The sequence below is a fragment of the Python bivittatus genome, unplaced genomic scaffold, assembly GCF_059951505.1.
Source record: "Python bivittatus isolate LINGU-HERP-01145 unplaced genomic scaffold, Pbiv_v1 ctg000610_np1212, whole genome shotgun sequence".
Taxonomy (NCBI): Eukaryota; Metazoa; Chordata; class Lepidosauria; order Squamata; family Pythonidae; genus Python; species Python bivittatus.
In genome coordinates, this window is record NW_028277088.1 from 60353620 (window position 1) to 60377430 (window position 23811).

The following is a 23811-nucleotide window of genomic DNA, read 5'->3' on the forward strand; positions in this document are numbered from 1 at the left end:
CTGTTTTTAACCAATAATTCAGGGTATTAAGACACATCATGGTATCAATTTTGAGTACAATTTTGAGGGATTTTTTTTTTTTGAGGCTATCAAGAAACTGAAGGAGATAGGCCAAACCTGAGGGAACAGAATTAAAATTTAATTCTGTCTTTTCCTTGAAGAATGGGAATAGAAAGAGTAAAACAAATATTTTTTGAGATCTGATATTCTTTTCTTATTCATTTCTTGGCAAATTTCAATCTTTCAATCTTCAACATTGAGGATATTGTCTCTCCTGGTCCTGAAACAATTAAGAATTGTTTTAATTTAAGAACAATTAAGAATTATACTGACAATACAGCTGTGATGACTGACATTGCTATAAGCTGTGTGAAGGCAGCAGGCATAATTTTGCAGGCAGTTGAATGACAAAATATAAGCCGGGATATGATAACACAGAATGTGTCCAGGATTAGTATTAAGATTGCTAAGGAGGACCCCCAAATTGTGCACTGGGTCTATCTGAGATAGTGCAACCCCATCCAGAACCAAAGATGGTAAAATCCCATACGGGAGAGCCGTGAACCCGCAGACTGTCTTGCCAGGATTCAGTTGAAGCCTGTTGTTCCCCTTCCAGACCCTCACAGCCTCCAGGCACCACAGAAGGGTGGTCATGGCATCACTCAAGTCACCCATGATGGAGATGTATAACTGGGTATCTGCATATTGATGATACCTCATCCCATGGTGGTGGATGATCTCATCCAGCAGTTTCATGTAGATGTTAAAAAGGAGTGAAGAGAGCATCGAGCCCTGTAGCACCCCACAAAGCAGGGGCCATGGGCTGGACCTCTTGCTCCCTATCAGCATCGATTGGGACCAGCCTTGGAGGAAGGAAGTGAACCAGCACAAGACTTTGCTCCCCATCCCCAACTCTTGCAGCCAACCTAAAAAGATACCATGGTCAATGGTATCAAAAGCCACCAAGAGGTCAAGAAGAGCCAGATGCACTACCCCCATCTGGTCCCACCAGAGATTATCTAAAAGTGCAACCAATGCTGTTTCTGTCCCATATCCTAGCCTGAAGCCCAACTGGAAGGGGTCCAGATAATCTGTTTCATCGAGGACTCTCTGGAGCTGCAGTGCCACCACCTTCTCTACCACCTTCCCCAAGAAGGGGAGGTAAGAGACTGGATGAAAGTTGTCCAGAATGGTGGGGTTGAGCAACAGCTTCTTGAGGGGAGGGCAAACCAGCACCTCTTTAAAAGGGGCCGGGAACACCCTATCCCTCAAAGATGAACTAACTACCTCCAGTGATAGGGCTACAGGGCAAAAATGCTGTACTAAGATTTGCTGTGCTACACAGGAAGGTCAGGTAGCTAATCTAATTATCACACTGAAAATAGTGTGTATGTCATAGCATTCACATTAGGTGTGGTTAGCTCTCTGTGTGAACCACAAATCTACTGTATAATGTCTCTACAGTCTCTACAATTGTTTTGTAAAGTACACTGAATCCAGTCCCCGTATCTGTCAGTAATTAAATTTAAATTAGTTAATTGAAATAATCTCACATTCTGCTATTTAGTCCTTTTTCCTCATTCCTTCTCCCCACTTGTGTCTCTTTATATTGTAAAATCTTTTGCAAGAGAAAGCTGCCCTTATTTATACAATGTCACATATCTAATTGGCAATATACATTTAACCGTTGTGGGGATGTTTCACAACCCGTCTTAGAGCAGTGAAAACCTAAAAGCTTGTCCTCTTTGGTATCTTAAAAGGAACAAGCAATTATAATTGTTAGAATCGCTGAGTTAATGTATTTATATGTTCTTTTTGAAGTTAATATTCTTTTTCCCTTGCCTCTTTTGTTTTAGAAAACAGTGTCATCTCCAACTGTGTCACGGCTCACAGATACAGCACGTTTTACTGGTTCCCACAAAGAGAGATTTGATCCAACAGGAAAAGGCAAAGGCAAAGCAGGGCGTGAAGATCTGCTTGACATGTCTGGCTATGTGTCTGGATATAAACATGCTGGAACGTACGATCAGAAAATACAAGGAAGCAAATAACCTTTGAGACTAAAGGAGGGAAAGTGCATCTGTATGAGAATGAGTAAACAAGCTTGTTTCAGATGGCTGTAAAAGCCTAAAATGTGTTGCTATTCCCCCCCCCCCCGCCTTTTTTTAAGGTATTATTTGTAGTGATACACCTCTTGGTTACATTCCTTGTGCTTTAGGTTGGTGGGGAAAAAAACTGCATGGGCTCTCTCATAACACCTCAACAATTCTGATATTAAATTGGAAACATTCCTGTATGTCTGCTTCCTGCTGTTTCAGTTGTAGTAGCAATTCTTCCTCCTCTAGAATGAAGTGTTTTTAGTAAGAGGTACGTGTACTTATATTTTTTATTTTAAAAGCTTACATTGATTATTTATTAATGTAGAACATTTCAGAATGAAAGACTCCAAAATGATTAAAAAGAAAACTCAGTTTGTAATGCTTTAACTAATTTTTAACAGAAATGAATTAGTTTTTATATGGTTGTATGTTGTTCTGGAAAAACAAATGTTATATTGCAACTCATGTGAAAAAACAACATTTTTAAAACCATACTGTCCATTAGTATGGCCCCTAAATTAACTTTGTTTTGAGAAAAGGAGGGAAATAAAAGCCTTCATTCTTCTTTCTTGTTTTGTTTGTTTGCTAGGAAATATCATTCAGTCTAGTGCTGTACAATATTAATAGAAGTAATTTTAAAGATTACTGTGCAAAGCTTGTAAAAATGGCACAGTTGCTATATTTTGGCTGAAAGACAAAAAAGCATTTAACCCAAGAGTTGGTAACTCATGGGCTACATAGAGTCCCACTAGTCATTTTTTGAAGCCTAAGAATCCTCAGGATTGCAAAAATCAATAGTCCCCAATCACAAAAACCCTGGACTAAGGGTGATGTATAATACTGAAGTATTTATTTAATAATACTGATGTATTATTAAATCTTGTAAACTGAACATCCTTTTAGTTAGGATGAGATGAATAGTGTCAAACACCCAAAGCATGCTTCTGACAAATTCTATGAAATTTGATTGTTCAGCCACCACTACTGATCAATTTGAAGTATTATCTATTTGATTTGGATAATTTCCTTAAACAATATATATTATGAGTTTTTGTGTGGACTTCTTTAAAAAAACTTCTTTAAACAAGTGGATGCTGAAATGAGATAGAAAAAAATGTAAAAATGAGGAAATATCTGAGATTGGCTCATTGCTGCAAATGAGCAAACAGTCCACACAGACAGTTCACCTGAGTAAATAGTTAATAGTAAATTGTCCTTAAACAGTTAAGAGAATCTTACTAATTTTCCTGATAAAAATAAACATGTATTATTTTTCCATTTAACGTATTATTAAATCAAGCATATTTTTATAGCCTAAAATAAAAAAGATGATGCACTGTAATATTTTTATATATACAGGTAGTCTGTGCTTAGTGACCACAATTGGGACTAGCAACTACGTTGTTAAGTGACACGGTCACTAAACAAAACATCACTTGACTGTGATAGACTTATGATGTCACTGCCCATTTGGATGTTAAGCAAGTCACTGTGGTCACTGAGACATCATGTGACTGTGACTTGTGATTTTACTGCTGTCTTCTCCATTGACAGCGTGTTGGAAATCAGTTGTGAAGTGTGCAAATAGCAATCACGTGACTCTGGGGATGCTGCAACGGTTGTAAATGCGATGGCTGGTCATAAAGTTACTTTTTCCATAATTTTGAATGGTCACTAAACAGGGCAGTCATTAAGCAAGGTCTACCTGTATGTATTATATGTATGTTTAGAGAGCCACTTTGGTGTAGTGGTTAGGACACTAGGCTAGAAATCAGGAGACTATGAGCTCTAGTCCCACCTTAGGGACAAAGCCAGCTGGGTGACCTTGGGCCAGTCATTCTCAGCTCTGGGAAGAAGGCAATGGCAAATCATTTCTGAAATCTTGCCAAGAAAACTGCAGGGACTAGTCCAGGCAGTTACCAGGCAACAACAACAACAACAAAAGTAAGTTTAACGTACTACTTGTGTCCTGTTTTTTTTTTATAAGCAGTTTTATATAATGCATTTTTTGCACATTTTTTCCTAAAATAACCTTTTGGTAATCTTGTGGATTACCAGTGGCATACTAAATTTGGTAAAACATAAATATCAGCATGCAAGTGCAATCTAGTTTGAGCTTGCATTGTGAAAGTGAAAAGCTGGAAACTGTTCAGTATTATGTTAATAAAATGAATATCTTTATCATCCCCACATTGGGACTGGGGAACTTAATATAACATTATTATAATACTGTTTTATTGCTACAACCAATGTAGCTAAGCGTTACTTTTGCTATCATAGTCAACTGAAAACTCCTTTTATGGATTTATGAGTAAACTTTTCAAAGGAATTCTATGCTTTGTAAAACTGTACATTTTTTTAAAAATAATTTCTGTTAATTCTATTCCTTTAAAAATAAATTTTATAAAAATCAGAGACATTACCTCTGAGCAATGGCATAGTAACTGGGTTTTCATCTTGTATTTGGAATATACCACTACTCCCTTCATTGCACGTACTACTTGCAATGTAAGGATCAATAGTTTATATCCTTTTAAAGTTTTTCTTCTAGCACAAAGAATATTGCAAATATGTAGTGATGCCTTCTGTTGTCATTTCTCTCTTTTTTTCACAATATTTTTATCACTTAGCTCCTTGAATATTAATGGGAAAAATGAAACAATGCTTCAAATATGAATATGATTAAAACCAGTATTTGTAGATATTTTTAAAAAGCTATTTAATAACAGTAATCTGTTTACAAATGCCTTGCTGTTTTAATAAAGCAGTGTGTTAAATGTGGTTTGTTATATTGTATTAGAATATTCTTTCCTCCCTTTAAAAGGAAATATGCCATCTGTTGTATTCCTGCATTGGACAGTGGTATTGGCTTGATGATCACCAAGGTACCTTCCAATCCTTACATGCTATGATTCTAATCATGAGTTCCTAACCATGACAATTGCTACCATGACAAATGTGCACTGTGACATCAGGATTGCTCTACTTTTCATACCTGTATCACAACACTGCAGACAGGTATATAAGGGGCAGTCTTCATTGATGTTGCAATGCATATTTTCTGAAATGACTACCCCCGTCTCCCGTGGACACCTATAGTAGCTATGATATAGACATGATAAACTGACAGAGCATGCATTCATCACTGAAGTTGGTCCATGGTCTGCTATGGGCTTGAAAATGCTTCAAATGACTAGGAATATGAATTGTGGCTTCTTGGTTTGATTTTGGTTTTAAGCCCTACAGCCATAGATTTATTAACCAGGGTTTCTTCCTTTCTGTGTAGATTCCACTACTACTGTAGTATATTTATCTGTTACTTCAGTTGACTATGATTGATATATACATACATACATACACACACACACACCTGGTAAGCTAATATAAAATATCCCATTTAGTTCATAATTTAATGCTGTGGCAAAATCTACCCTACTCTCAGAGGTTTTCTTTCTTGAGGAAAAGCTATTTTTCTGTATTTACTGTATTTCTGAGTACTTAATAATTTATTTCAAATTTCTCTTGGTGTTTTTAGGCTACTTATTGCTGAAAATGCTGTTGTGTAGCAATTTCTTCTTGCTGGTGGAATTAACTGTCACACACCTTTCCAACACTGGTTGAAGGCTGCCCTTACCAAGATTCATAAAACTATAGAGTTGGAGTTCAGTGCTGATTGAAAGGAAAGGGCCATTTAAACCATTTAAACCTTTGCTTAGTGCAGGAATCCAAAGCATCCAATGAAAGTGAGACCATAACTTTTTAAAGAAGTTGGTTCCTAATTTTAAACTCTTACCATTAGGGTTTTTTTTTTTTGTTTTTTACTAATTTTCAATCAAAATTTGTCTTGGTGTAATTCAAATTTATTCATTTATGTTCTGCACCCTGAAATGAGAGAGGACTCGACTTTCTTGCTAACATTCTTTCAAGTATTTGAAGAAGGGTACGGTATCCCCCCGATGATCTTTTCTCAAGGCTAAATATAACCAATTCTGTCAATCTTTCTTCATAGGCTTTAGTTTCTAGGCTCCTGATAATCTTTACTTTGATTATCTCTGAACTGAGTAATCTTTGTGACATCACACTGTTGACACATATTCTGTTTCTAATAAACTAGTATTATAAGATCTTTTTTCACATGTACTATTACTCAACCATATATCCTTCATCTATACCTGTGCATTTGATTTTTGTTTCCTGTATGAAAACTGTTGCACTTGTCCACAGTATTTTAAATTTTTATCTGTTACTTCCATCCATTTCTCTAACCTATAGTTTTGTATTTTAATTTTGTCTTCTAGTGTATTATCGATCCTATCCAGTTTTGTGTCACCTGAAAATGTGATAGGCATTCCCCTCCATCCCTTCATCCAGATCATTGATAAAAATACTGAAGAATAAAAAATCCAGTTTGAACCTTATACTTCACTCAATAACTTTCACAAATCTGATGAGAAATCAGTGCTGAGCATTCTTTGAGTAGGTAGTCCTTGGCTTACAATGGCAATTGGGACCAGAATTGCCATCACTAAGCAGCACAGTCGTAAAGCACAGTGTCATTTGACCGCCTCGCTTAGCAACAGCAATTCTGGCAGTCCCAGTTGCCATCATTAAGCGATAACTGCACAGGTTAATCAAAGACCTCACATGACCGTGACTTCCGACTTCCTCCTGGTTCCTCCATTGACTTTACTTGTCAGAAATCACAATCACGTGACTGCAGGATGCTGCGATGGCCATAACACCAAAGACTGGTCATAAGTACCACTCATTCAGCACCATCGTAACTTTGAACGGTCACTGAATGAAGGTCATAAGCCAAGGACCACCTGTACAGTTTTCAAGTCAACTCTGCATTCACCTGAAATGTCATTCATTCTATGCTCAGCTAGTTGCCTGGTGGCTCTTTTCCAAGTGCTTTGCTTAAATCAAAATATATCACAGCTTTCCCACATTCCACTAACAAAGTCACCCAGTCAAAAAATGAGATATGCTTAGTCTGCCTAGATATTAATTTCTGATATTTATTATGTTGCAGGGCAATTTATTTATGATCTATTGTAGATCTTCCCAAGTATCAATGCCAAACTGACTGATCATTGGATCTTCTTTCTTCTCCTTTCTGAAGACAAGGACATTTATTTACTGTCTTCCAGTCATCTGATATTTCACCATGGTGAAACCTTATGAAAAGGGGCTCCCAGTTTCTCTCATCTTTACATTTGAAAACCAAAGGGATAACAAGGAAACTGATGTTCATTAACCTTCACACATTTCCCTTATTTCTGTTATGTTGAAAGGCTTTAGGCAGACATCCTGTCTCCCAAAGTGTTGAGGCCATAAGGATACGGGAGGAAGTGACCCCAATCTGCATTCTAGGAAACAATAAAATTTAGAAGATCAAAGTGGAGTGCCCCGAACTCTGACTAGTAACCAATAGGTCATCAGGAAGATAAGTTTCCCCCAATAATAAGGAGGATTCAAAACTTATGCCAATTTTAGCCAATCATTTGTTAATTGCTGTATCTCTTTGTAAGAAACATATATAAAATCTTCTTCTTTGGGTGTGACCGGGGTTCTTCTCTGTCTTAAGGGGAGACCCCAGCTGACTCTATTGGCAAGCTTTCAATAAAACTTTAAAATCTCAGCTGGTACTTACGTGTCTGATCTTCTGCCGGACTGAATCCTAATTGGGGAGAGTCAGAAACTCTCAATTTTGCTAACAGAAATGGGGGCTCATCCGGGATTCTTTTAAGTGTCTGGTGATCCTGAAAGAGGGGGAGGCCCTTTGGGGGCCCGGTGACCCCTAAGGGATCCACAAAGGGAAGATCTGATGATTCCTGAGAATTTCCCTTGAGCTGCGCCAGAACGGGTGAGTATAGTTGGGTACTCCGGATAGGTTTTTCCAGTTGAGAGGAAAAACCGGGCAGTCCGGTTGAAAGGAATGATGCATGTGTCCATTGTCTTGCCTCCTGGGGGCGACCAGGACTGCTCAGTGAATGGGGCATAGACGCCCCAATTTTGGCACGAGGTCTGAGACCAACGACTGCCAGAGTTGAAAGCCAGTGTGTTCCGTTCCCCAGTAGCATGTCCTGCCCCACTGCAAGTGATGGCGTGTGTATGTGAATGAAAGTAAGCCGCACCCATGGAGAAGAAAATCCTACCGCTAGGTGTACAGAAGACTTCTGGCATGGGCAGCTGTGCCAATAAGCCACAACCTCACAGGGGGACACCTCTTGGGTATGTAATTAAAAATTGGCGAGCTCTGGGAGATTCCTGGTCCAGAATGACGAAAGAGAGATTAATTTATCTTTGTAACAAAGATTGGCCATCTCAAAAGGAAATGGAAGTGACAATAATAGATGTGACAAAACAATGCCACAATGATACAACAAGACATTGAAGATGATTGCACGCTGGGCACTACAGGTATTGACTTTTCTAAAATTGTGGCCTAACTATGGATTATAAATGCTTAATGTAGAATATAAATTGAACAAATACTCCTCAGAAGAGAAAAAAAAATCTTATCATTTGAAAAAGTTAAAACAAGATGTGATTTGCTTACAAGAAACACATATTAGGAAAAAGATATATAAAATATTTGAGTCACAAAAATCTGGGTGAAGAATTTATTTCAGCAGGAATGAAAAAATCCTCAACTATATCCAAAACTTATATTGATTGATGATCATGACAGATATATTGGGGTGGAAGTTAATCTACAGGGGGCTAAGACTTTGATATTGGGAATTTATGCCCCAAATGAAGATAAAACAGCATTTTATAAAGGTCTTATGAACAAATTATTGGACTTTCCATATGAAAATTGATGTCTCTTGGGAGACTGGAATAGGGTGGTTTCCCCACAAAGAGAACTTGTAAGAAAAATATTAAAAATACACAAGGTAAACTATCAAAGATTTTTTATTTAATGGATAAGTTGGAGCTTATTGATGCATGGAGATATAAAAATGTTGACTCAAAAGAATATACTTATTTTTCTGAAAGACATACATCTTTTTCAAGAATAGATATGATTTGGATTTCTAAAACTTTGGTTATTAATGTTCATAAAGTGGAGACATTACCAAAGACTTTCTCAGAACACAATCCAGTGACTTTAACTTCTATAAGGAAAAATGGTCCTTTTAGGTGGAGATTGAATTTGATGTTGTTACAAAAGGAAACGGTAGTAGAGGATTGTAAAAAGAAGTTAAAAGAATTTCTTGACAATAATCTTAATAAAGGCACAGAAGTAAGAATGGCTTGGGATGCAAGTAAAGTTTTTGTAAGAGGATACTTTATAATAATAGTGAATAGTGAACTTAAAAAGAAAAGGAAAGAGAAAATACAAATGGTTTGGATGAGATTAAAAAAAAGGAAGAAGAATTTTAAAAATCCCATTACCCATCAAATTAAACTTTTACAGAGACAACTATCTATGTTAACAGTGAAAGAGATGGAAATAAAGATGCATTATGAAAACAAAGATATTTTGAATTTGCAAATAAACTGGGGAAATCGTTGGCATATAAGTTGTGAAAAGAAAAAGAAAAGAAAGTGATATTAAAGTTACAAGAAAGAAATACTATAATAACAGATAATACACATATGCAAAAAGTGTTTCATCAATATTATTCTATTTTATATAAAGAGCAAGAAATTTCCTTGGAAACAGTGGATGGATAGTTACATAAACAGAATTTACCGAAGATTACAGAGAATCAGAGGCAAATTTTGAATGGACCTATAACAATAAGGAAAGTGTGTAAAGCTATTAAAAAGACTAAAACAGGAAAGGCACCTGATCCAGATGGGTTGCTGGCTTCTATCTATAAAAGTTTTGAGGATGAGCTTTTACAACCTTTACAACAAACGCTAAATATTATTTTACAGACTGGAAAGATTCCTGATAGCTGGAAAGAGCCTAATATAGCATTAATATCTAAAGATGCCCAAGACTTGACTTTAATAAGAAATTATTATTAAAATATCTTTATTGAATGACTATAAATTATTTACCTTGATCTTGGCTGAAAGGTTGAAAATAATTTTACAGGATTTTATTCATGAAGATCAATATGGGTTTTTACCTAAAAGACAGTTATAAGACAATATTAGAAATGTTTTGCGCATTCTAGAGTATTTGGAGCAACATAATGGAAAACAAACTGCACTGATATTCTTAGATGCAGGGAAGGCCTTTGACAATTTGAATTAGATTTTCTTGATTAGAGTTCTGGAACATATGAATCTGGGAGATAATTTTATTAAATGGGTAAGATTGATTTATACTTCACAGAAAGCACAAATAATTGTTAATGGAGAATTAACAAAACCTTGTGAGAGTCAAAAAGGGACAAAACAAGGATGTTCATTGTCTTCATTCTTGTTCACTTTAGTTCTTGAGGTATTGAAGAGAGATATAAGACAAGATGAGAGACTCATGGGAGTTAAGATTAAAAAAGAAACTTGTAAGTTAAGGGCATTTGTGGATAACCTGACGTTAGTTTTGGAATATACATTAGAGGGAGTAGAAATATTAATGGGAAAATTAAAGGACTTTGGTAGGCTAGCAGGTTTTAAGATTAATAATCAGAAGACAAAGATGTTAACAAAAAGTATGAATTTAGAAGATCAAATAGAACTGATGGAGATAACTGGTTTTAAGATTGAGAAAAAGGTAAAGCACTTGTGTATTATTATGACAAATATGAATTGTATATTATTTCAAAGTAACTATATTAAGACATGGAATGAAATCAAGAAGGACATATTAAGATGGGAGAAATTAAAATTGTCACTGTTAGGGAGAATTTGTGTGACAAAAATGAATGTTTTGCCTGGAATGATGTTTTTGTTTCAGACAATACCTGTTTTGACAACTGATGTACCATTTAAACAATGGCAAAAAGATATATCTAAATTTGTATGGCAAGGGAAAAAAAACACAAGGTAAACATAAAGTATTACAAGATGAAAAGGAAAGAGGAGGACTAGGTTTACTGGATTTGAAATTGTACTTTGTAGCTTGTTGTTTGGTCTGGGTGAAAGAATGAAGGCTGCTGAGAAACAAGAGACTTTTAGAGTAGAAGGTCACAACCAACGGTTTTGATAGCACTGATGCTTATAGTACGATAAAGTTAAAATTAATGTGGATTTTAAAAATCATTTTATTAAACATGCCATATTGAGAATATGGAATAGATATAAACCCAGCCCAAAAACACCTTTGTGGATCTCAGCACAAGAAGCATTCCATAGAAGAGAACCAGCAGGCAAAGACAAATGGTTAACATACTGGAAAATCATCAAGAAGAATATAAGATTAAATCAAGAGAGCAATTAATAGCAGAAGGATATCATTGTCAATGGTTTTCCCATTTATAGTTATCAGAGAGATAAAAAATGGATAAAAGACTTATGGTATGTAGCAAAGTAAGAATTTGAAGTACAGTTATGCACTGATGATGAACATGTAATTGTTAAAATGTATATGGAATGTATGATGAAGTGGGCTAAGAATTTTGGTTATAATATACAGATGGGTCAATGGGAAAATATGTGGTTAAAAGGGTTGAAATCTACATTATATGATCTTAAAGAGAATGTTTATAAAATGATGTATCATTGGTACATGATGACACAGAAATTATCTAGAATGTATAAAGGCATTTCAAATTTATGCAGGAAATGTGAACAACATGAAGGGGCATTTTATCAGGCTTGGTGGACATGTAAAAAAGCTAAAATAAATTGGATTCAGATACACCACATTGATACAGAGGATTTTAAAGATTAATATTCCATTGAAGCCAGAACTTTTCCTTTTAGAATTGATGGATAAACAGTTAGAAAAAAGCCATGGAAGTTTATTTCAATATATGATTATTGCGGCAAGATTACTATACGCACAAAGATGGAAAGATTCAGCACTACCCACCATGAAAGAATGGTTGGTAAAATTGACAGAATCTGTTGAGATGGACAAACTGACTTCTCTGATTAGACAAAGGACAGTATCTACACTTACTGGTGACTGGAAACCCCTTATGGACTTTTGCGTAAAAATGAAAAAAATGAACTTGTGACTTATGGTTTTGATGATTAGATAGGATAGATTATAGAAAGAAGAAAATCATGATGTATCTTTAGAGATAGAGAGAGGTTAAAATATAATTGTACTTATAACTGCTGTGAAGAATATTGGAAGCTACTTCTTTATATATATCCTTCTTTATATCTTTCCCCCTTTTTTTCTATTTTCTTTCATTTTTTTCTTATTGCACTTTTAGCTTTTTGTTATTTCTTTTTTTTCTCTGTTCTAATTTAGTTTGTATTATTATTGCTTTTAAATACACACACACACACACACACACACAAACTATAAATGTTTTCTGTCTCAAATATATCCTAAATGTATTTGAACAGATTTAAAAAATATGATTTTTAAGCAGATGAAAAAGTAAAATAATTTCCCATCCATTCCAAGAATGCACAATAGGATTTGAAATTAAACATAGATTTATGAGTAATAATGTTGTATATTAGTGCATCCACCGTGTCTCTAATATATGAGAACTATAGCTCTGTATCAATAACGTGGGTGAAGTTCATGACCCATATTTGAAAAAGTGTTAAGGTGAATACCAGTCCACACTAGAAGGTCATTTTGCCCTTATTAAAAACATGACCCTTCTTATAAAATACCTTTATTCAAATCTGCATTAAATAGTGTGATATTTTCAATCATCTATTAATAAAAACAACATCTACTAATAACATAATATATCCTTTACAATTAAAGCCTTTTTTCATGTTGGTAAATAGCCACAATATTTATTTATAATTTAGACATCCTTTACATGAAATCTTTTATTACTACTAACACTCATTGTTTATGTCTCTAAGAGATAGAGTATCCATTGTTTTCTTTAACTGACTGTAGTTCCAATGTAGCTGCTCCACCTCAGCCTTATGTTCCAAACGTATTTCATTTAGTTGTTGTAAGAGATGCTCATTGGTAGAAATCAATGTTCTGCAAGAAACCATAGTTTCCTTTAACTGACTTAGATTCTATTAGAAATAACCTCATGACATGAAGCCTACTGTGAAGAACAACCCTGTACATTAAAGCTTTGCAATATAATTATTGTAGATCATAGAATCATAGGAATATAAGGGTCATTGGAGATGTTCTAGTCTAACTCCTTGTCCAGGGCAGAAATCCTCAGATTATCCCAGACAAATTGCTGTCCAATCTTTCTTTCAAAACCTCCAGTGATGGAGCACCCACTACTCCAGGATCCAGACTGTTCCACATTTAATAGTTCTCAGTCAGGAAATTCCTTCTTAGTTCAAATTTGGATTTCTCTAAAATTTGCACCCACTGGTTCTTGTCCTGTCTTTTGTCATTAAGGAGAACAAATCCACATCCTTTCCCTTGTCACAGTACTTCAAGTATTGGAAGACTGCTATCATGTTTCCCCTTAGGCTTCTCTTCTTAGACAAAACATTTCTAATTCTTTTAATCATTCTCCATAGGATTTAGCCTCTAAGCTACTCACCACCTTTGTTGTTCTTCTCCACACTCTTTTTAGTTCCTCAGCATCCTTCTTACATTGTGGTAACCAAAACTAGTATTTCAGTATGCAGTCAGACTAGTACAGTGTAAAATAGAATTATCCTTCCTGTGATCTTGACATTATACCTCTGTTGATGGAGCCCAAGATTTCATTGGCTCTTTTGGCAGCTGCATCACAGAGTGTGGCTCATGCTTTACCCGTGGTATATCAGGATGCTCAGATCCTGCTGAGTCAGGTATTATTTATACTGTACCTGTGCATCTGGGTTTTCCTACCTAAGTATAGAACCTTACATCTTACTCCACTGAACAGCATTTTATTCAATAGACCCCAATACTTTTGAACATTGAGTCTATCTTCTGTGATGTTAGGATCCTCCCAGTTTTGTGTTATCTACAAATTTGCTGAGCATCCCTTCTATCACCTCATCTAAGTCATTTATTAAAGCGTTGAAGACCACTTGGCCCAAGACAGAATTCTGAGATATCCCACTTCATACTTCTGTGTAGACATAGATCCATTAAGGACCATGCATTAAGTATGGCTGTTCAGGCAACTGCAATACATCTGGTAGTGGGCCCATCCATCCCAAATTGTTCCATTTTATCAGATGGAACATGAGCTAACAGTGTGATGCAACTGCTAAAAGGCAAATGCTATTTTGAGATGAATTAACAGAAGCATAGAGTCCAAATCATTGGAAATAATTGTCCCACTCTACTCTGCCTTGGTCAGGCCCCAGTTTGAATGCTAGGTCCAATTCAGAACACTGCAATCTTAAAAGAGCAGACTGGGGTAAATTCAGAGGAGGATTATGATGATGAGGGGGCAAAATTAAATCCTATGTGAAATGGTTAATGGGACAGTGTAAACTTGCAGAAAAGAAACTGAGGTGACAGCAGTATGAGTTGTCACATAAATGAGAGAGTGGACTTGTTCTCTGTTACTCTGGAAGATATGACCAGCACTAATTTGTTGAAAGTAAAGGGAAGTAGATTCAGATTTGGTATTTGGAAAAATTTCCTGATAGTAAGACCCATCATCCAGTGGAATAGGTTGCCTTATGTAGTATGTCCCTCTTCCTGGAAGTTTTCAAACAAAGGCTGGATGGCTGTCAATCCAAAATGCTTTAGCAAAAGCTGCAATGGACAGGGGTTTGGACTAGATGACCTCTGAGGTCCCTTCTAACTCTATGATTTTATGAAGATATTGATTTAAAAAACACTTTCCTCATTACCTCTAAATTACACACATTACCCCCAATAAATTACAACTATGGAGGTTCTAAATCCACATCCAGAATTTCATCTACATCCACCTACCCATTTACCTACCTATATAATTTAATGAGATAAAAAAAAAAAGCTCAGTGGGAACAATTCATCTGTGAAAACATTGACCAACCAGGAGGAACATGGCTGTAGAATACAGAGGTTCTAGAATACAGTCCAAAGGACCCTGTTCTCTTCCTCCAGACTAATTGGCTTGAACTCATCCCAGACAACCAGGCAAGATTATCTCTTAGTCACTTCAACAGGACTTGCACAGCTGGAGTTCAACTCAGAGTGAATATGAGTGACTATCTGCCAGATGTTGATAAGAGACCTCACAATGACTCTACAGGTGCTCTCCAAGGCCCTCCATACTCAGGAGAATCTGGGTTGCCCCTAACAGGGTTGTTGGCCAACATTCAGTAGATCCAGTAAGAGTGGAGAAATACTTATTTTAAACATTGTAAGCTACCCAGAGTCTTTTTGGAGTCAGGCAGCCTCAAAATCCATTAAATTAAATTAAATTAAATTAAATTAAATTAAATTAAATTAAATTAAATTAAATTAAATTAAATTAATTAAAGTATATTGCCACTCTTATTACCATGAAGCAATCCTTAAGAAAGGTTCTTACTTGTGCTCAGAGACACTTTTCATCTTTTGCCAGCAGTGCTCTAGGCATCTCTTCTGTCACTTTATCCTCTGGGAACTCTCTGAAAACCAGGGGGCCTGCCAGAATCCATGAACAGAGAGTCCACACAGGTGCAATCCATCCAAAGCCTCAGTCACCCTCTCATCCCAAGCAGCTACCAAAGCCTCAGCTGATCTGTGCATCAAAACCTCAGGAACAACCCCAAGTCCCCTCTGAAACTCAACCAAGTCAATCAGGTACCTGGAGCAGGCCAACTGAATAAACCCTACCTCTCAAGCTTAACAGGTAACATCCCCCAATTCCAAATTGCAATGCCATTGCCCCAAAATAAAAATGAGATCTAATGTGTGGCCCCCATTGTGTGTTGGGTCAGTCCATGTGTGGCATAATGTTCATGATCTCCCATAGTATCTCCAACCCTATGCCTAGGGGAGGCAAGTTAAACTCCCTCAGGACCATGATCCTGGGGAATTCCAGGATCTAGCAACAGCATTGAGTAGAAGAGGTAGGAAAGCTCCTACCTCTGCTAGGTAGGGAGGCTGGTACTGTAACAGCAATCCTATCTGATCCTGAGTGCTCAACTTTACAAAAAAGTGCTCTCACCAACTATTTGCAGGGGAGCAGCTCTGACAACCGGCAAGGTTTCCCAGATGAAAATAACCTCAAGGCTCCACTCTCTCCCGTTTTGTTTATCATCTACACAAAGCTGCTGGGGGAGGTCATTCATTATCATGGGATGAAATAACAACAGTATTCTGATGATAACTACACATTTCTGCCTCTGGCTGACACCAAGTGATGCTATCAGAGCACTGCCCCAGTGTCTGCAAGTTGTGTTGTCTGTATGGAGAACAGGCGTTGACTCAGTCATAGCAAGATCAAGTGGCTGTGGCTTTGGGGTCCCTCAGATTTCAGGAACCCAAAGAGTTTCCATTGTTGGCTTTGGGAGATGCATTCCCCCACTTGGAAATAATGCACAATTTGGAAGTTCTCCTGGACTCACAGTTCCTGCTCAAGGAGCAAGTAGCAGTTGTGGCCTTTGCACAATTTCAACTGTGCAACAATTGCACCCATTCCTGATCAGTATGCCCCACTCATACTCAGTCATGCCTTAGTCTCCTCTTGGTTGGAGTACTGTTAAATATTAGAATATAACAGCAAAAAACTTCTGACTTTCAATTGGCTTTCAGCATCAGCTATCACTACCTGTGGCTTTCCTGTAACATCTTTGTCAGTTCTTGCATCTTGTTGAAATTTTGGAGATGTTGCTTCAAACTAGCATTCTCGTCAATTAACAGTTGATTATGGTCTTCAAGCTCTAATGCACGAGTTAAAAAAACTAGAGTTACAAACACACAAATACCATACATGGAACAGTTGGAAAACTATAAAGGAAGACAAACATGAGAAATGTTTGCTTATGAATTTTCATTTTTTTATTTTTCTCCAAGTCATTTCACACAGGTTTGCATCTCGGTATGTACCAGGACTAGCCTGTGGCGTATTTGATTCTTAGGAGTAGCAGCTGTATCATATGAGATAGTACCTTTTTTCACTGACCAAATATTTTGACCTTGGCAGGATCCCAATAGGATCTAAAAGGAGACAAATTAATTTGAGTAAATCTTATATTTAATTCTGCTGGTCAAATTGCTCTTTTAAAATCCTGTTTCAAAAAAACCCCCAGATATTGCATTTTCTTTAAGGATTTTGTTTTTGTAGGAGGCCCATAGGCACCAAAAACTAAAGAGAACCCCACTCATTGGGGTTTTTCCCCCCAGTAATACAGGTCAAGGGATGAATGTGCTTATTAAAGCATTTTGGAGTGGAAATGAACAAACAATTAAACCAAGAAATATTTTGGTAGCAAGACTAAGGTCCCAGGTTGAAACCTCCTCTCCCAGAAGCCCTCTGGGTCTCTTGCTGTCACCTCCTACCTTCCTGGGAGGGCCTCACCTGGCAGCCATCCCTATCCCCAGTGTGAAAGGGATAGGGCTGTGCTGACCTGCTGGAAAAGGTAAAATAATTTTTATAGTGCCATCCCCTGACCATTTTATCATAGGGGTGTGGTTACCAGAGGATTCAGCCCTTCTTCATACCCCATCTCAAGAAAGAGAACTCATAGGAGATAAACACAAAACTTGTTTACTTTCAAATATTAAAATGCAGCAATTGTGAAAGAGTATAATTACAGAGCTGTCCTGATCCCCCCCCAAAACACAGTACTCTGAACAGAGCACAAGATGATGCTTGTCTGCTAGGAATAATGACTCTCTGCCCAAAAATTTACAGATCACAAGAGAGAAATTTTAAAGAAAAAAAAATATTCATGTACATACAAATATGAAAGCTGAAATTAAATGCTTAGTTTCATAATTTGCATTAGAGAAATAAAGAACATAAGAACATAAGACTTAGCATAATACAGAAAATAGAAATAAAAAACCTACTGCAAGATTCCTGGCTACTCATATTTTCCTGAAACAAATGGTTCTTCAGTTTATTGGGTTTCTGTAGCTTCTTAGAGATTTTCAATATTAACCAGAGGCTTCTGGAAATTCCGGATGCCCTTTCTTTGCCTGGATTTTCCCCAAAGACTTCTACCCCATTTCCCAAAAGTAAAAAACTTCTATATCCAGCAGACAGATGGGCAATGGTATTCAGCCTATGTATATTATTATTAGAACTTTTTTTATCCCACTTTTTAAAAATATATACAGTCAGGACCAGAAATATTGGGACATTGACACAATTCTAACATCTTTGGCTCTATACACCACCACAATGGATTTGGAATGAAATAAACACAATGTGCGTTAACTGCAGACTGTCAGCTTTAATTTGAGGGTATGTACATCCAACTCAGGTGAATGGTGTAGGAATTACAACAGTTTGCATATGTGCCTCCCACTTGGTAAGGGACCAAAAGTAATGGGACAATTGGCTTCTCAGCTGTTCCATGGCCAGGTGTGTGATATCCCCTCAGTATCCCAATTACAATGTGCAGATAAAAGGCCCAGAGTTCATTTCAAGTGGGCTATTTGCATGTGGAATCTGTTGCTCTCAAGATGAGATCCAAAGAGCTGTCACTATCAGTGAAGCAAGCCATCATTAGGCTGAAGAAACAAAACAAACCCATCAGAGAGATAGCAAGAACATTAGGCGTGGCCAAAACAACTGTTTGGAACATTCTCAAAAAGAAGGAACGCACTGGTGAGCTCAGCAACACCAAAAGACCCGGGAGACAATGGAAAACAACTGTGGTGGATGACCGAAGAATCCTTTCCCTGGTGAAGAAAACACCCTTCACAACAGTTGGCCAGATCAAGAACACTCTCCAGGAGGTAGGTGTATGTGTGTCAAAGTCAACAATCAAAAGACGACTTCACCAGAGTGAATACAGAGGGTTTACCACAAGATGTAAACCATTGGTGAGCCTCAAAAACAGGAAGGCCAGATTAGAGTTTGCCAAACGACATCTAAAAAAGCCTTCACAGTTCTGGAACAACATCCTATGGGCAGATGAGACCAAGATCAACTTGTACCAGAGTGATGGGAAGAGAAGAGTATGGAGAAGGAAAGGAACGGCTCATGATCCTAAGCATACCACCTCATCAGTGAAGCATGGTGGTAGTAGTGTCATGGCGTGGGCATGTATGGCTGCTAATGGAACTGGTTCTCTTGTATTTATTGATGATGTGACTGCTGACAAAAGTAGCAGGATGAATTCTGCAGTGTTTCGGGCAATATTATCTGCTCACATTCAGCCAAATGCTACAGAACTCATTGGATGACGCTTCACAGTACAGATGGACAATGACCCAAAGCATACTGCAAAAGCAACCAAAGAGTTTTTGAAGGGACAGAAGTGGAATGTTATGCAATGGCCAAGTCAATCACCTGACCTGAATCCCATTGAGCATGCATTTCACTTGCTGAAGACAAAACTGAAGGGAAAATGCCCCAAGAACAAGCAGGAACTGAAGACAGTTGCAGTAGAGGCCTGGCAGAGCATCACCAGGGATGAAACCCAGCGTCTGGTGATGTCTATGCGTTCCAGACTTCAGGCTGTGATTGACTGCAACGGATTTGCAACCAAGTATTAAAAAGGGAAAGTTTGATGTATGATTATTGTTCTGTCCCATTACTTTTGGTCCCTTAACAAGTGGGAGGCACATAGGCAAACTGTTGTAATTCCTACACCGTTCACCTGAGTTGGATGTACATACCCTCAAATTAAAGCTGACAGTCTGCAGTTAACGCACATTGTGTTTGTTTCATCCCAAATCCATTGTGGTGGTGTATAGAGCCAAAGATGTTAGAACTGTGTCGATGTCCCAATATTTCTGGACCTGACTGTATATATACAAGTAGTCCTTGTTTAGCTATCACAATTGGAACTGGCAACCCCGTCACTAAGTGAAGTGCTGGCTAAGTGAGAAATCACAAAACTGACAAGACCAATCAGTTTCACACCTTCGGCTTTTGTTTGCCTCCTAACCACTTCGCCACCCCTTGGAATGTTCATCCCCGGTGCTGGATAATTAACAAGGGAATTAATGTTTGTTTGTTTATTTATTTATTTATTATTTATTATATTATTATACATTTATTGGAGAGGAAGGGATTACAGGAGAGGAAGCAAGCATGCTGTTTATGCAGTGTGCTCATGGCTGCCAGCGCCAGGGCATTGCTTTCAATCTGTATTCCCCATTGCGTGCCTGCTTATTCTCTTGTAATCCCTTCTTCTCCAATCTCTCTGCTCTGCAAGGGGGGAGGGAAAAAAAGCAACAGATCAGGTACAGGACAACGTGTACTGACTGTAATGGCAATCACGTGCCTGAGAGATGCTGCAAAGGATATAAATGCAGGCATTGGTCATAAAGTTCTTTTTTCAGCACCATCATAACCTTGAACCGTCACTGAATGAGGCAGTCAGTAAGTGGTGATTACCTATATATATATATTTTGGTCAACTCAAGGCTGCAAATATACCTAATTTGTTTAGTCGTTAAGTCGTGTCCGACTCTTCGTGACCCCATGAACCATATTGCGCCAGGCCTTCCTGTCCTTCACTGCCTCCCTGAGTTTGCTCAGTTTCATGCTCATTGCTTCAGTGATGCTATCTAACCATCTCATCCTCTGCCGTCCTCTTCTCCTTTTGCCTTCAATCTTTCCCAGCATCAGGGTCTTTTCCAAAGACTCCTCTCTTCGCATTAGGTGACCAAAGTATCTGAGCTTGAGCTTCATTATCAGTCCTTCCAATGAACAATCAGGGTTGATTTCCTTTAAGATTGACTGGTTTGACCTCCTAGCAGTCCAGGGGACTCGTAAGAGTCTTCTCCAGCACCACAGTTCAAAGGCATCAATTCTTCGGCGCTCAGCCTTCTTTATGGTCCAGCTCTCACAGCCATACATTACTACTGGAAAAACCATAGCTTTGACTATCCGGATCTTTGTTGGCAAGGTGACGTTTCTGCTTTTTAATATGCTATCTAGGTTTGCCATAGCTTTCCTCCCAAGGAGCAAGCGTCTTTTAATTTCATGGCTGCAATCTCCGTCTGCGGTGATCTTGGAGCCCAAATAAATGAAGTCTGTTACTGCTTCCATTTCTACTCCTTCTATTTGCCAGGAATTGATGGGTCCAGATGCCATGATCTTAGTTTTTTTAATGTTGAGTTTCAAGCCAGCTTTCGCACTCTCCTCTTTCACCCTCATCAAGAGGCTCTTTAGTTCTTCTTCACTTTCTGCCATTAGGGTGGTATCGTCTGCATATCTGAGGTTATTGATGATTCTCCCTGCAATCTTAATTCCGGCTTGTGATTCTTCCAGCCTGGCATTTCTCATGATGTACTCTGCATATAGGTTAAATAAGCAGGGTGACAGTATACAGCCTTGTCATACTCCTTTCCCTATTTTGAACCAATCGGTTGTCCCGTGACTGGTTCTAACTGTTCTTCTTGGCCCGCATACAGATTTCTCAGGAGACAGGTAAGATGGTCTGGTACCCCCATCTCTTTAAGAATTGGCCAGTTTGTTGTGATCCACACAATCAAAGGCTTTTCCATAGTCAATGAAGCAGAAGTAGATGTTTTTCTGGAACTCTCGTGCTTTCTCCATGATCCAGCGAATGTTGGCGATTTGATCTCTAGTTCCTCTGCCTCTTCGAAACCCAGCTTGTACATCCGGTAGTTCTCGGTTCATGTACTGCTGAAGCCTAGCTTGTAGGATTTTGAGCATAACCTTGCTAGCATGTGAAATGAGTGCAATTGTGTGATAGTTTGAGCATTCTTTGGCATTGCCCTTCTTTGGAATTGGAACGTAAACTGACCTTTTCCAATCCCGTGGCCACTGTTGCGTTTTCCAAACTTGCTGGGATATTGAGTGCAGCACTTTAACAGCATCATCTTTTAGTATTTTAAATAACTCAGCTGGAATACTGTCATCTCCACTAGCTTTGTTGTTAGCAATGCTTCCTAAGGCCCACTTGACTTCACTCTCTAGGATGTCTTGCTCAAGGTCAGTGACCACACCAGCATGGACATCAGGGACATTAAGATCTTTCTTGTATAGTTCTTCTGTGTATTCTTGCCACCTCTTCTTAATCTCTTCTGCTTCTGTTAGGTCCCTGCCTTTTTTGTCCTTTATCATGCCCATCTTTGCACTAAACGTTCCTTTCATATCTCCAATTTTCTTGTAGAGATCTCTAGTCTTCCCCATTCTATTGTTTTCCTCAATTTCTTTGCATTGTTCATTTAAGAAGGCCTCCTTATCTCTCCTTGCTATTCTCTGGAAATCTGCATTCAGTTGCTTATATCTTTCCCTTTCACCCTTGCTTTTCGCATTCCTTCTTTCCACAGCTATTTGTAAAGCCTCATCAGACAGCCATTTTGCTTTCTTGCATTTCTTTTTCTTTGGGATGGTTTTAGTTGCTGCCTCCTGTACAATGTTACGGACCTCTGTCCATAGTTCTTCAGGCACTCTGTCTACCAAATCTAATCCTCTAAATCTATTCATCGCCTTCACTGTGTACTCACAAGGAATATGATCTAAGTCATACCTGAGTGGTCTAGTGGTTTTCCCTACATTCTTCAATTTAAGCCTAAATTTTGCAGTAAGAAGCTCATGATCTGAGCCACAGTCAGCTCCTGGTCTTGTTTTTGCTGTCTGTATAGAGCTTCTCCATCTTTGGCTGCAAAGTATAAATCAATCTGGTTTCGGTATTGACCATCTGGTGATGTCCATGTGTAGAGTCGTCTCTTGTGTTGTTGGAAAAGAGTGTTTGCTATGACTAGCTTGTTCTCTTGACAGAACTCTATTAGCCTTTGCCCTGCTTCGTTTTGTACTCCAAGGCCAAACGTGCCTGTTATTCCGATTACTCCTTGACTTCCTACTTTAGCATTCCAATCCCCTATGATGAAAAGGACATCTTTTTTTGGTGCTAGTTCTAGAAAGTGTTGTAGGTCTTCATAGAAGCGGTCAACTTCAGCTTCTTCAGCATCAGTGGTTGGGGCATAGACTTGGATGACTGTGATATTGAATGGTTTGCCTTGGATACGCACTGAGATCATTCTGTCATTTTTGAGGTTGTACTCCATTACTGCCTTTCCCACTCTCTTATTGACTATGAGTGCAACTCCATTTCTTCTAAGGGTTTCTTGCCCACAGTAGTAGATATAATGGTCACCTGAATTAAATTCACCCATTCCCGTCCATTTCAGTTCGCTGATTCCCAAGATGTCGATGTTCAATCTTGTCATCTCATGTTTGACCACATCCAGCTTGCCTTGGTTCATAGATCTTACATTCCAGGTACCTATACAATATTGTTCTTTACAGCATCGGACCTTCTTTTCGCTTCCAGATACATCCACAGCTGAACGTCCTTTCAGCTTTGGCCCAGCCGCTTCACTCTTTCTGGAGCTACTTGGAATTGCCCTCCGCTCTTCCCCAGTAGCATATTGGACACCTTCCGACCTGAGGGGCTCATCTTCCGACATCATATCTTTTAGCCTTTTAACATTGTCCATGGGGTTTTCTTGGCAAGGATACTGGAGTGGGTTGCCATTTCCTTCTCCAGTGGACCACATGTTGTCAGAACTCTCTATCATGACCTGTCCATCTTGGGTGGCCCTGCACGGTATAGCTCATGGCTTCACTGAGTTACGCAAGCCCCTTCGCCACGACAAGGCAGTGATCCATGA

At 38.2% G+C, this 23811-nt stretch overlaps 2 protein-coding genes across 4 annotated transcripts in view; one reads left to right on the forward strand and one right to left on the reverse strand.

Moving 5' to 3' along the window:
- Nucleotides 1-7737, forward strand: part of TPPP (tubulin polymerization promoting protein) — a 60511-nt gene extending 52774 nt beyond the window's left edge. The window contains exon 6 of the mRNA XM_088150209.1: nt 1857-7737. Within this exon, the coding sequence (XP_088006335.1) occupies nt 1857-2051 (195 nt within the window). The 3' untranslated portion in view covers nt 2052-7737. The remainder of the gene's footprint in view (nt 1-1856) is intronic.
- CEP72 (centrosomal protein 72) overlaps nt 1-23811 on the reverse strand; it is a 122317-nt gene that overhangs the window by 16776 nt on the left and 81730 nt on the right. The gene's annotated exons all lie outside the window — the stretch shown is intronic.